General features: G+C 34.9%; 2 protein-coding genes across 2 annotated transcripts; one reads left to right on the top strand and one right to left on the bottom strand.

Annotated features, from left to right (window-relative positions):
• Positions 1–4270: 4270 nt before the first annotated feature.
• LOC113319113 lies at positions 4271–4805 on the top strand. The gene has a single exon (XM_026567393.1). The coding sequence runs from the start codon at positions 4345–4347 to the stop codon at positions 4636–4638; it is 294 nt and encodes a 97-aa protein (XP_026423178.1). The 5' UTR covers positions 4271–4344; the 3' UTR covers positions 4639–4805.
• A 3181-nt stretch (positions 4806–7986) lies between these two features.
• Positions 7987–9331, bottom strand: LOC113314979 (21.7 kDa class VI heat shock protein-like). Its single transcript, XM_026563306.1, has 2 exons — positions 8872–9331; positions 7987–8612 (listed from the first exon to the last, which is right to left on the bottom strand). Exons 1-2 carry the CDS (start codon positions 9176–9178, stop codon positions 8353–8355), a joined length of 567 nt encoding a protein of 188 aa, XP_026419091.1. The 5' UTR covers positions 9179–9331; the 3' UTR covers positions 7987–8352.
• Positions 9332–13249: the final 3918 nt, after the last annotated feature.

Below are 13249 nucleotides of genomic sequence, written 5' to 3'. Positions count from 1 at the left end.
TGTACCTTATGTTTTAGATGCATCATTTTTTTGTCATGAGTACGATGCTTAATCAAGAGTTTATCAAAGAAACACTTTGTACTTGATCTTGACAAAAAAGGATTATGGGTCCGATTACCATAGGCCCTTTTTGAGAGATTATTTTCAAAATCTTGATGTACACTGACTGAGTCATTTTTTAGGCTTTTTTTGCACCTTTCTTACTTTGACTCATGTCTTATAGGTAGGATCGCACCAAACACAAATTGTTAGATATTTTCGTGTTTTCCTGCTCTGATACCAATTGAAATTACGAGGGTACCCAAATACACCACGCCTTTTCGTTTCAAACCTCTAAGTCCCATACCAAGTGTGATCGTCTATGCAGAAAGTCGAGATACTACAACAACAAGGTATTCACTTAACAATAGTTACGTACAATACCAATTGACTATAAGATCAATGTCAAGTGATTAGGATTTAACGTAAAAGTGTTATTTATTTTATTATAACAAAAAATTATAATGCGGAAGTAAAGTAAATGACACAACAAGATTTTGTTAATGAGGAAACCGAAAATACATAAAACCCATCCAGTTTTGATTACTCTCAGAATTAAGACGCTATACCAAGAACAAAGCCAACTTCGTATAGTTGAGACCAAGTAATCTACCCATAGTTACTTAGTTTCCTTAGAATCCCTGCCTTTACGACCGTCTAATCACGCACGTGAATCCCAAGATAGAAATCACTATCTTGAGTTGCTTTACCGATGTAAAGTCTTAAGCACTCAACTCCTTTTGATCATCTTCCAAACAGTAAAAGAACAAAGTTGTTTGGTAATTACTCTAATAATCTTTTAGAAAAGATTCGTTGAGTTTTGACAAAGGCTCTTCTGTTTAAACAAGTAAACTCCTTTGTCGGGTAAGATCAATCCAAATAAGTAGCTTAAATTCGGATTCACAACTATCCGATTCAGAATTGAAGAATACTACCAAATGATAGTTGCCGATCTAAATGACTATATGATCAAATCTATCAAAGATAATAGGATCTAAATCGGATCCCAACAGATCAAGATGTGTGCACAAATCACGAGATACGAAAACCATTAAGAAAAAATCTTCTTGTCTTCAAATCTTCAATTGCCTTCTTATGTACCTGCACACCACAAACTTGAATCCATTTATGATCGATCACACACAAAACGAGTCTGTTAACAATGGATGATCACAAGTTGTCTTTAGATCTAAAAGTTGTTCTAAAGATCCCTTCAATACTTTGATCTAGTTTGAGTGACCCTTATGTCAGAAGAGAAGGCACTCAAGAATAATCAAACTAGGTGCAATCAAAGTTTCAACAACCGTTAGTCAATCAAATCAATAATCGAAAACTAAAATAACAATGCAATTATCTAGTTTACCATTAACGGTACTCGTATAGCTTCTTGATCCCACAAAAGTCTTTAAACGAGCGGTCTTATGAGATTTCGCCTAATTAGGGTACTTTTCTCTCCGGATAGACGACTAGCTCCACCAGAAACAACACGAATGAAGTTTTCCTGTCTCTTATGATAGTTTGCAAAAAATGCAAACTCAACTATTTATAGACGGAGGTTGTTTGGACAATAAGAAAATTCTGAAACCGAAAACATTCTCAACATATTCAAATAAGTATCTAATTTCGGTTTTCATATTTCCAACTAATATCCAACCTGTAATTCTGAAATCTCTCATTAGAAAATATCTAATATTAGTGTAGCACTTAACTAATATAACTTTGCAAGAGATATGTTTCGATTTGCTGGAAAATCAAAAACATATAATCGAAATTCTTAATTAAAAGATTCTCAATATTTCGGATTGGGATCACCTTGAGTATCAAGAAATATCTTTGAACAATAAAATATAAGAATTATATTAATGTTCAAATTATGTCGATATCGATATCAAGAACTTTCCTATTTATCAAACCCTAATTCCAAACTCACACAAAACCGTAAAGTATTATGTGAATATAGAGGATCAGTTTTTCTCTTGGGACCGATTCTACCATGACTTCTACCAAGTATCCAAATATAGGTATGGATTGGTTCTACCATGATTCCCAATATAGCTAAGATTGGTTCTACCAAAATTCCCAACATAAGTCAAGATCAGTTCTATTGCTTATCCCAATATAGGTAAGGATCGGTTTTACCATGACTCTCAACATAAGTCAAGATCGATTCTACCGCATATCCCAGACTAGGTAAAGATCGTTTCTACCATAATTCTCAACATAAGTCAAGATCGGTTCTATCAAAGTTCTTATCTAGGTTCGAATTGGTCATCCAATAGATCTTCAATGAAAATCGGACCAAGACGCCTATTGGTTTCCTTTCGATTACGAAAAAAGTTTTGTATATGTACTTCCTTTAAACATATGTAATCAAACATAGAATCCTAGGATGAAATCACACCTATATCCAATACACAATCAAGTAATGAGTTACATAGATTATGTCTATACTTCGTAAACAAATGTTCTTCCTTGACACTTTGATCATAATAAAATGACCAACTCTAATACTAGAGTATTAAATATAACCTCATGTTATGTTTTCAATCTTAAACGAATTCAGAGCAACGATATGAATGGAAACAAGTCAAGTCAGTATCACTAACCTCAAGTGGAAGAATGATGTTTTCATTGTAGTCGATACGTCTTCACGATTTTCAGGTCTTCAAGGTAATACTCGTATGTATCAACTTTCTTAGACTTTCTAGTCTAACCTAAACGAAGTTGACTCTAGTACATTCAATCAAATGACTCTAATTGAGTTTTGATACTAAAATATGATAATCAAACTTGACATATTAACTCTTGGTGGGTTCAACCGTGCAATGCTCTAACATATAGTTCACCTAAAATTGCAGCCCCCCTAATCATATCTCGGTGCTTTAGCTAAATCTTCTAAATCATTGAGAAAACCAACTAATGCCACTGAGCTAGCGTTGGGGAATATGATTTTCCTTAGCACGTATAACACAAAAATACGTTTAAGCTCAGGATAATCGCCAGGGTTTGAATGTCCCTGTTTTTCGACCCTCTTAGCATAATGCTTCAAAAAACTCTTCAATCTAGACACTCTTATTCATTTGCGTGTAATTTTCTAGGTTATGGCTTTCCTCCAGCATCACTTGAGTACGAGAGAAGTAGTTGTTTCCATTTTCCTTCCGACTCCCACTTTAATTTCTTAAATGGAAGTAAATCTCCCTCATATGTTATTCCCGTCAACATATACAAATCTAACGGTGTAAACCCTAAAACCAACATGGTCGTAATTAAGGTCTGTATCATTCAAAATTCAATTTAAATAAAACTAACAATTGAATTGGAAAAATAAAACTTACCACATTCGAAATCCTTGAAAAATAACGTATTTGTAGTATTCCACCAACGCTCCAATATAACTCGCACAACTTGAGTTCTGTAGTTTTTAGTTTTCATATGATATAAACGTTACCAAGGATATCTTCGCACGCTGTCTTGAACATGTAAGAGAAGGAGCTCAAACACCTAAACTAAGAGATATCTAACCAACTCGCTCAGGATGGCTAGATATCTGATTAACCAACTAGTTGTCTAACATTTGCGAACTCTTTTTCTTTCCAGACACCATCACATATTGTGGATATGGGTTTTCCTTTGTCTTTTCTGTTTGTTTTTCTTTGTCTAGCTGTTTAGGTACTTATTTTCATAAAAATTGCTCAAAAAAATTGCTCTTGTTTGTTCTCTAGAAAAGGGAAGAAGAAATATATGTGAATGAAAACTGAAAAGCATGGTGCTATTTATATACGATAATAGAACACTGACGGCGGGCGTTGGAGTCTCCACCGAATGGCATGGACTAAACCGAGTCTTGATCGCCAACGGTTTAGACTCCATCATTTAATAAAGACTCCATCGCTTGACAATATTACTATAGTGGCACGGCCAGTTTCCCACCTACCTGACATCATACGTGGGTTAGCCACCCCAGTAATAACCGGCCTAAGACATTGAAAAAGTAAAATTTCCTTTTCTTAGAAACACGTATAAGACTGTCAACAAAAAGGAGAATGGGGTAATGTGTCTCGCATAACACATCAACTAACAAGTCATATTTCACCAATTTCACCGAAGAGGCAAAGACTTGATATCGGAGTGGGTAATTGGGTACCCGTAAATTTTGTCAAATTGTTCTTAAAGCCCATCAAAAGTTAACAAGTAGGTGTATTATAAAGTCTAAACAACTTGTTACATTACATCATTCTCAAGTTTTGTTTTCCCCTTCATTTCTTCTAAGCAAAAACCCTAGTTGTGAGATAAGGAGTAAAAATCATGGGGATTTTATCTTGGTTAACAGGAAAAGAAGCAGCTCCAGTGACGCAAACGAAAGAGAGTGGAGATGTGAAACCTGTTGAGAAAATCTCAGAGATATCAGAAATGAATGGAGCTATGGAAGTACCTCGACCAGCTGATGTAACTGTTTTTGAATTTGGGTCTGCTGCTGTTTCTGCTGATAAGGTAACATTAGCTGGATATTGCACTGTTTCTGAAGAACTTGAACCTTGTCGTTGGGAAATTTTGCCTGGAACTACCTCTGAAGCTCCACAATTTCGGGTAGTTTTCTGATAAATTTTGTAAAATAAAAGTGGGGGAAGATATATATGCAGAAAATCCCTTAATGTTTAGTTCTGTTTGATGGTTAATGTTGTGGGTTTTGTTTCTTATGTTGAATGCTTAACTTTCAGAAAGGATTGAAACTTTTAATGAAATTGAGTTTGTTAAAGATTGTTGCATTCTGGGGTTTTACTGTTATGTTTTATATTTTAGGTTATATTGTTGGCTACTACTAGTTACTGGGTAGTGATATTTGAAAAAGTAGTTGGTTATTGTTTGGTTTATTGCTGGATTGATTTATTTTTTTAGGTTGCATTTGTCTGTTGACTGTTCTGTTATGTTAATGGTGTGATGAAGTTTATGGTCTGCAATTAGTTTTAATTATGTGTGATGATTTATATCTAAATGGAAAGAATTAGGGGTTAATGAGGTTGTCATAGTGAGTTCTAGTTTCTGAGACATTTTTGGTGAGTGTAAACAAGCTTTGCATTGATAATTGGTTTCGGGAAAGAAGTAAGGAGACTGTAAGAAGTAAGAACCCTTTTTTTAGGGGTCGAACAATGTCAATAATGTTAGGAAGGAAAAAGAGTTGTACCTGTAGTCTTCTTAGTACAAATGAAGTATTTTTCATCTTTAAATAAAATTGAATTACGGACATCTTTGGCGAGTAGTATTTCGTCACTTGTTGAATCCTCTGTTATGCCTTTCATTCACCATCATTTATGGAGGTTTAGGCCTGGTTCATGTCCAACTATTTTTATATAGAGCTTACTTTTGGCTTAAGTATGAAAGTTACCAAATTGCACTATGTGAAGACAGGTATGTGGGTCGGTATTGACAAACCATAAAACAAGTGTAGTTTCCTCTCCTTTTGACAAGCTTCAAATACAAATATCTCAATAATTAGATCCTAGATTATTTTTTGAAGTGGTATAGGGCTTGTATAGATAGGAACTGCAGCAACAATCCAATGCGAGAACCGAAATTACTACTGCATCAATTGCCTCTATTATAGGAAACAGCTCCAACCTGACAATCGGCAGGACACTGATCTTAAGCTGCTTCAGCTTAGAAGTAGTTATTTATTTCTATTTTATATGTCAGAGGCATCTTGCAGATAGATTTGATATTTCTGGAAGGGCTTCAAGAGTCAAGACTCATTCATGCTATGTTGAAGATGTTTTTGTATGTTGTACATTTGGCTTAAGCAGAAATTATTTATTTGTGAAATTGTTAAAGATCATACTGTTGTCATCTGTTTTTCATTCTGCAGTTCTGTGAACTTCTGTTTGGTTATACTTTTAGCTGGCATCCACAATTTTGATCATATATGTTCTTCCCTAAGATTGCTGGATTCGGTACACAAATGTTGAAAAGTTAATTTTAGTTTATGGAGTATTTGATTTGAAAAGTTTAAGTGTCATGATTTTGTACGGAAAAGCTTTCCATGCTAAAGATTCCAACCATCTCGATCTCGTTAGTTCTAACTTCTAGTTACTTCTGCAGCTCTATGTGTTATTTCAACTGCACTTCATACATATCTGCCAAAACGTGAATACCATTGTGCTTAATTTTTTTTAGTAAATGTCATCTATTACTTGTAGAACTAAACACGATGATCAGTAATTTTAATGTGTTACATGCCAATTTCTTGCAGTTAATCTGATTATCTGTCTGACATGTTTTGTCTTAGTTTTTTTAACTTTTTTTCTATCCTGTTCTGTTCCTGGAGGCACCGTTTTGAACTGGTGTTTTCAACTGCATACGTAAAGAAAGGAGAAGATATCCTCTTATGTGCTTAAATATCCATATCATTTCTTCTTTCTGTTTTACACTTATAGCTGTTACCAGAGTATACTTGCAGGAAAGGGTGCTATAATTTTCAATTTGACCTGCAAGTGCACCAAGAAATGAAAAAATTATAGATGTTTACGAATTTGTATAAATATCCATATGGGTATCACTGAAATACTCTATGTGATTATGCTGCCCAGGCAATAGTGGTTTACAGACTTTTGGTACCATGCGATATGGACATTGACACTTGAATCCTTCTACCATCTGAACTACATCCTTGCAACCTCGTTGACCATTGTTATTTGTTGTTGTCAACCTCTAGGCACTACAAAAGTTTGATTAACTTTTCTGAAAATAGGCGATGAGACTCATTTGAAACGATAAGTAATACTAGGATTCCTGGACCGCATTAAATTTGAAATGAGTTGCTGGAAATAAATGCCAATGGATTGTTTGCTGTTTGCACAAGAGTAGAGATTGAAAACGTTTTCTTTCTTTCAATATAAAAGGTCAACTGCATTTTATGTCCTATTGAAAACAATGTTCAAATTCGATTATAATGGGTATAAACTTACATGCTCTGAGTATGTCTTCTGATATTTGTGGAGTCGAATCTCAATGCTTTACAGTTGGATGTTGCTACGTCTCTGTAATTATCTAGAATATATAAATAGTTTCCCTCATTAACCATGGGTTAATCGTGTAGCTTATTCTTTGGTTTTGGCTTATATCTATATGTACTAAATAATGAAATGGCATAAAGTTTTGTCTTCCACTGGAAATTGCATTATTTGATTGAAGAATTTTAGATAAGATTCCCATACAAGATTTTTCTTCATTTATAGCTGTATATGGTTACCATGACGGGTTCTTTTGTGCTCTTGGATATTATGTATATGTACGTCTCTGTTTTGCAGTTTCGGTAGGATAAGAAACCACTGGGGATCACTGAAAACATGCAAAAGAATGAAACAAAGCTTTTTCTGCATCTTGGCGGATTGAGGAAGAAAGAACTCAAGAACAAAAATAAAAGTAATAGTTCACATCAGTCCATAATGGGAATCACTGGAACTCTACGGGTTTTGATGTTACAACAATGAACTATTATTTCTTGCCGTTGAATTGCATGTTGACAAAAACCTCTATATGGGGAGTTGTCATTCTTACATAAACTTTTGCAAGTCGTTGGCTCTTTGGAAATTGACAGTGTTACTGAGCTAATAACTGTGTACCCATGGTCACTAGCTAGCAGGGACGTCGTCGACAGTGAAGGACATTCACATCTACATGATGAGGTACTTCTTGCAGGGTTGCCAGTATGATACATTTGGCGGTACGTATGTCTGATGAACTTTATCAGTCATCACTCTTTGTTTGCTTTAAATTTCTTTGGCATTGTAGGAACTAAAGTTTTTTTTTCTTATTTTGCAAAGAGAGATGATAGATTAAACCATAATATATACTCACCCGAAGGTGATGTACATAATCAGCATCCTCACTTAGTGGATGGAAGTGGCTTCCATAGGTGGCTTTTTGTTGGAAATCAAATGTAGAGTCATTACATATCAAATTAAAGACAGTAATAATATGATTTCATTCTCCAATTGTGCATTATAACATTGCTTTGCATATTGTGAAGTACACAGTCATAGGATATATTGCTTTAATAAGGGAAACTTTTGACCCATGTTTGGCGCAGTGCAATGCATTTCAGGATCACTTTTAGCTTTCGACCTCCATCCACCGAAAGTGTTGATTCCATAAAGACTTAAAAGAGTATAAACTCATTTCCCCTCGTTGAGACTTTGTTTTGCCACCTTTCCTTTATGAACTGATCATATTGATTCCTTCTTTTCAGAAAAAAAATATATTGATATTCCATCCACTTCAATTATAATGTTCATATGCTGTATGTTTATAGATATCAACTCAAGCATGTTCGGAATTATCCCCTGTAGTGCTTTTGGGGATTCTTATCTCTAAAAATATATCGTCAATGATATATGCTTCTATATTCCTCCCATCAGCATTTTCTGGTAGCTCAAGCCTCCGAGCATACCCTGATTCCCACCAGTGTCCGCTTCTCCAATCCTTCGCATCAGATTCCTTTCTTTGCTGCTTCCATTGTCCACTGACCTCCACTACATTTCCATTCTCTACGGACACTTGAACATTCTGTTTTCCCTGTCCTGTTTACACAAATAATTAGTGTTGGGAAATTCTAACAAAGTTAAATTCATGGAGTGTCATGGTATCTTCTGTTTTTTCCTTTAAGATGTATATCCAATGCCTAATTACGAGTTAGCCATGAAGTTATACGCGATCTTAGGAACTCATCAATCCAGAAAAGAGTTCAGAACAGTTTTTTCCTGTTTAATTTGAATTTGAACAAGCATGGAATTCCAGGAGAAACAATTGTATGCCTACAGAAATAAGGAAGAGGCTTACCTGGTAGTTCTGCTTTCACCACAAATTCCTTATCTGTCTCAGACCAATCAACAGTGCTCTGGTGAGACTCGCGCAGACTCGATAACAAAACATCTGAATCAAACTCCCACAGAGGGAAAGCATCAGACGGGTCGAAGAATTTCCCAAACAGCAAAGGACTAAACAATGACCCGACTCCGAAAACTTTGCTGACACTAGGATTTCCCTTAGAGATGAGGTTATCAAATATTTCTTCCCTTAGTGGCACAGACCATTTTTGAGGAATTCTATCTTCTGATCGAACTTCAAGTTGTTTCCTGCAAGACATTTGTCTGTGAGGAAGTTGATAGTTTAGTGGAATTCTGCTTAAGATCTGTGAGGAAGTTGATAGTTTAGTGGAATTCTGCTTAAGAAGAATTGAACTTTTATGCTTCTTATAGTGCGAGGCCAGCCTTTGAGAAAAGCAGTGGACAAATTCCTTTGGAATCATTTCCTATAAGATAGATAAAGCAGAAAGAATATTTCTTTTTTGTTGTTGCCTTATTGGTAAGTTGAAGCATTTCGCGGTGCAAGATAAGTGCCTTTCTTTCGCCACGTAGCACTATTACGGGTTGAAGTTTGTCATTGTGAAGGGGAAATTATGCTCAGAAAACAGTACGATTTTTATGTCTAATTTGCCTCTAATATGGTATTCTTTCGGCCCTCCTTCAGTCCAAGCTCTATCACACACTCTTTTGTCATACTAGACGTAGGGTTGTTCTCCGTATGTAAAAATCATCATAAACGACAAGTTGTCCCCCGTATGGCCATAAAAATAGAGTACATGGCAGACTGTCCTCCGCGTGGGCATACAACTCCCCCGTGTATAAAGAAATTTTGCTTTGGACGGGGACAGTCCCCGGTGTATTTTCATATTTACCAAATTCAAAAAGTTGCATATAGTGGCTTCCCTCCTCAATATGAACTAATTGTGCTTCAATATGAAGGAGTTCGTCTCCAAATGAGACTACCCATAGGAGGTGCTCTTAGAGCATCACCAGTGCAAGGGGTAAGAGCATCTCCAATGCAAAGATCAAGGTCTTAAAAGTGCATGACACCTAAAATTTACGATTTTTTCGTCAAACTTTCATCTCCAATGTAAAGGTGAAGGTCATAAAAATGACGACAAGGCTAAGTGGGATTAAAGAAAAAAGTTTAGATTAGACTTTCTCTATGACCCTGAATCTAAGTCCACATCATCATTTGTTTATAAATTTAAACAAAGTTTGCTAGATAAGCGTGGCTAGTTTGAGGCCTACATCACCCACCTACACTAAGGGGATAAGGGATGTCTAAACTAGATAAATGTACTAAGTTACACTCACTATTAAAGTTCAATCATAAGTCTTATCCTTTTGGATTTTAAACCTATTCATATCCTTTCAAAACTAAAACCCACTCAAATCATTTCTCTCACAAACTAAAATTAAAACCTAACTTCGGCAACCGGTTCTAACTCCATTGATCGATTTAAAGGAAATTTCATCATCCCTTTTCTAAAAAAATCAAATTAAACATCGTCGGTTGCAACCCACTACTCTTAATTATACTTGTGATTGGTTTATCTATTCAAAATTGAAAATTACAACCAATCTTGGGTTACTGTGTTTCACCGTAATCAGTTGACTTTCGTGTCCATATTGACCGATTCCTATGATAATCGGTTGATGTTCACGACCACGTCAACCGATTCATCTTGTATGTGCTTTCTGGTTGAAGAACATTTAACCAGAATCGGTCGATGTTCATGCCCACGTTGCGAGATTTTGGTATCAAAGAAATGCCCAGTTTTCAGTATGCTTTTTTGTTGCTAGAAATGGATTTTGTGAATGTTCACATAAACCGATTGTATAGCCTTTTATTTCTTAACTGCTAAGCCCATAATCATTTTCATGTAAATATCCACATAAACTGATTTTTAGCAAAACATGCGTAACTTTTCTGTATAAATTTTAACCTAGAATCGTTTTTATGAGCACTTGTATGGACCGATTCTTTTAGTGCAGTGTTAGGAGTCGGTCTATGCATGTGTATCGTGCTTACCGACTCTTGCAATCGGGCTATGTAGTAAGTAATATGCACCGATTATGGGTGTTCCTTGCGAATTAAAACATCAGCTCAGAATTGGTCTACGAGTGCATGAACATCCACCGATTTTAGGTTGATTTTTTCAAAAGAATTCAATTTTTTTTCGTGTTTTTTTATGATAAATTAAAATTGGTTGATTTCCAGGTTAACAAAATTAAACATCTCTTAATCAACTGAATTAACATTAATTAATTAGGGACAAATTAGCCATTAAGTAAAATCTTATGCTAAGGGGTTTCCCATTTTACTTCAAAATGTTTTCTTTTGTCTTCAAATGAGAGGCTTAAAATAATATGTGTAGGCCTCAAACTATCCAGGTAAATAGGACCTTGGAGATTGGAGATGAACTTTAGGTGAAAGTTTTAATCTTTAATTTTATTTTTATTTTTAACAATGATCCACTAAGAGCATCTCCAGTCAAGGGGTCAAGGTCTTAAAATTGCATGACACTTAGGATTTAAGACCTTTTCCACCAAATTTGCATCTCCAATGCAAAGGTGAAGGTCATAAAAAAGGATGACATGGCTAAGTGGGGTAAAGGAGAATGTTAGACTAAAATTTCTCTATGACCGTGGGTCTTAAGTCCACATCATCTTTTGTTTCTAAATTTAAACAAAGTTTTTTAGATAATACCTTGGAGATTAGAGATGAACTTTAGGCGAAAAGCTTTATCTATAATTTTTTTTTAATCTTTTAGGAACGACCCACTAAAAAAGGTGTTAATAAGACCTACAAATAGGATGGCCTTGACACCAAGCGACCTCCACATAGGATGACCTTGACTCCAATCATTTAAAGGTCTTAAATTGCATGACACCTAGGATTTAAGATCTTTTTCACCAAATTTTCATCTCCAATACAAGGATCAAGGTCATAAAAATATATGACATGGCTAAGTGAGGGTAATGAACAAAGTCTAGATAAAACTCTCTCTATGACCTTGGGTCTTAAATCCACATTATCATTTGTCTCTAAATTTAAACAAAAATTAATTGTTGAATAAGACGTTTGAGATTGGGGATGAACTTTAGGTAAAAGTTTTATCTTTATCTTTTTCTGTCATTTAGCAATGACCCACAAAAAAAAAAGGTGTTAATGATACCTCCACATAGGATGACATTCGATATTTGATTTGGAGATGCTCTTAGTCCATGCGGGTCATGAAATTAATCCTAGGCACATTTTTATTTTTTTATTTTTTTTTCGATAGGGAATGAACTAAACTTTATTTATTTACTCTTCGGTACAAATGGTTACATTAAAAGAGTTTGCATATTGAAAAAGGTCATATGCGATTGAGTTAATGCATCTAGGAACAATAACAAATTGAATATTAACAAAGTCCTTGATGATATCATGAATCAAAAACACAATGATTATAATGTTCCAGAGAATGTTTTTCGTTGACCCGTTTATTGGATATTTAATTGCATAACAGTCTCTTTTCTCTATGATCATTGAAAAATCTTCATGTTAACTGAACAACAAATCCACACGCCTTGGCCTACTCCTCAGATGGTTTCCTATTGAATCTACGATGATAACACCTGCAGTTGTACGACACCTATTTCCAATGTTGCATCAAATGAATTGGGTAGGTGGTATTCTCCAAACAAGAAGTTCTGACATATTTTTTTTAAACATCTTCAGTAAGTTTCACATTTTGAGTTGCAGAGCTATATGCGTGTTGATCATCAAATATTTAGAAGTCTTGTAAAACCATTTGTAAGCAAGAAATAATAGTGAATTGTGAGTTGCCAAAAACGCCTCATTTATCTACTTCCACAAATTCCACAAGATGGGAGCCCCAAAATTAGGATTAACACCTTCATCACTAAGATTTAGCCAATGTATAATAATACTTGTTGGCTCTTCATATTTTACCGATAATTGGATTTGAATTGAGAAGCTTGGAAAACTTTCATTGCGAAAAAGCAGGTAAATAACAAGTGCAAATGTTTTCTTTTTTTATTCCACATAATGGATATTGATTTACCACATTATTGTTAAATATCGAAAGATTTTGATATAATGGAAGGGCATGCAGAGTATTTTCCAACAAAAGTTTGTATCTTTTTGTAAAACATTTATCTTCTTCCGAATTTTACTCCATCTAAACTTTTCCAAAATAGAATTAGATGGGACCGCATCATACAAATATTTGTAATCTGATTATCTTGAGAATGATTCCACCTTCATCCAAATTTTTTTACTCCATGTGAACTTCACCAAAATAGAACTAGATGCGACTATATCATGCAAATATTTGTAA

Source organism: Papaver somniferum, chromosome 10, assembly GCF_003573695.1.
Source record: "Papaver somniferum cultivar HN1 chromosome 10, ASM357369v1, whole genome shotgun sequence".
NCBI lineage: Eukaryota > Viridiplantae > Streptophyta > Magnoliopsida > Ranunculales > Papaveraceae > Papaver > Papaver somniferum.
Note: the sequence above shows the minus strand (reverse complement) of the source record. Positions and strands in the feature narration are given on the sequence as shown.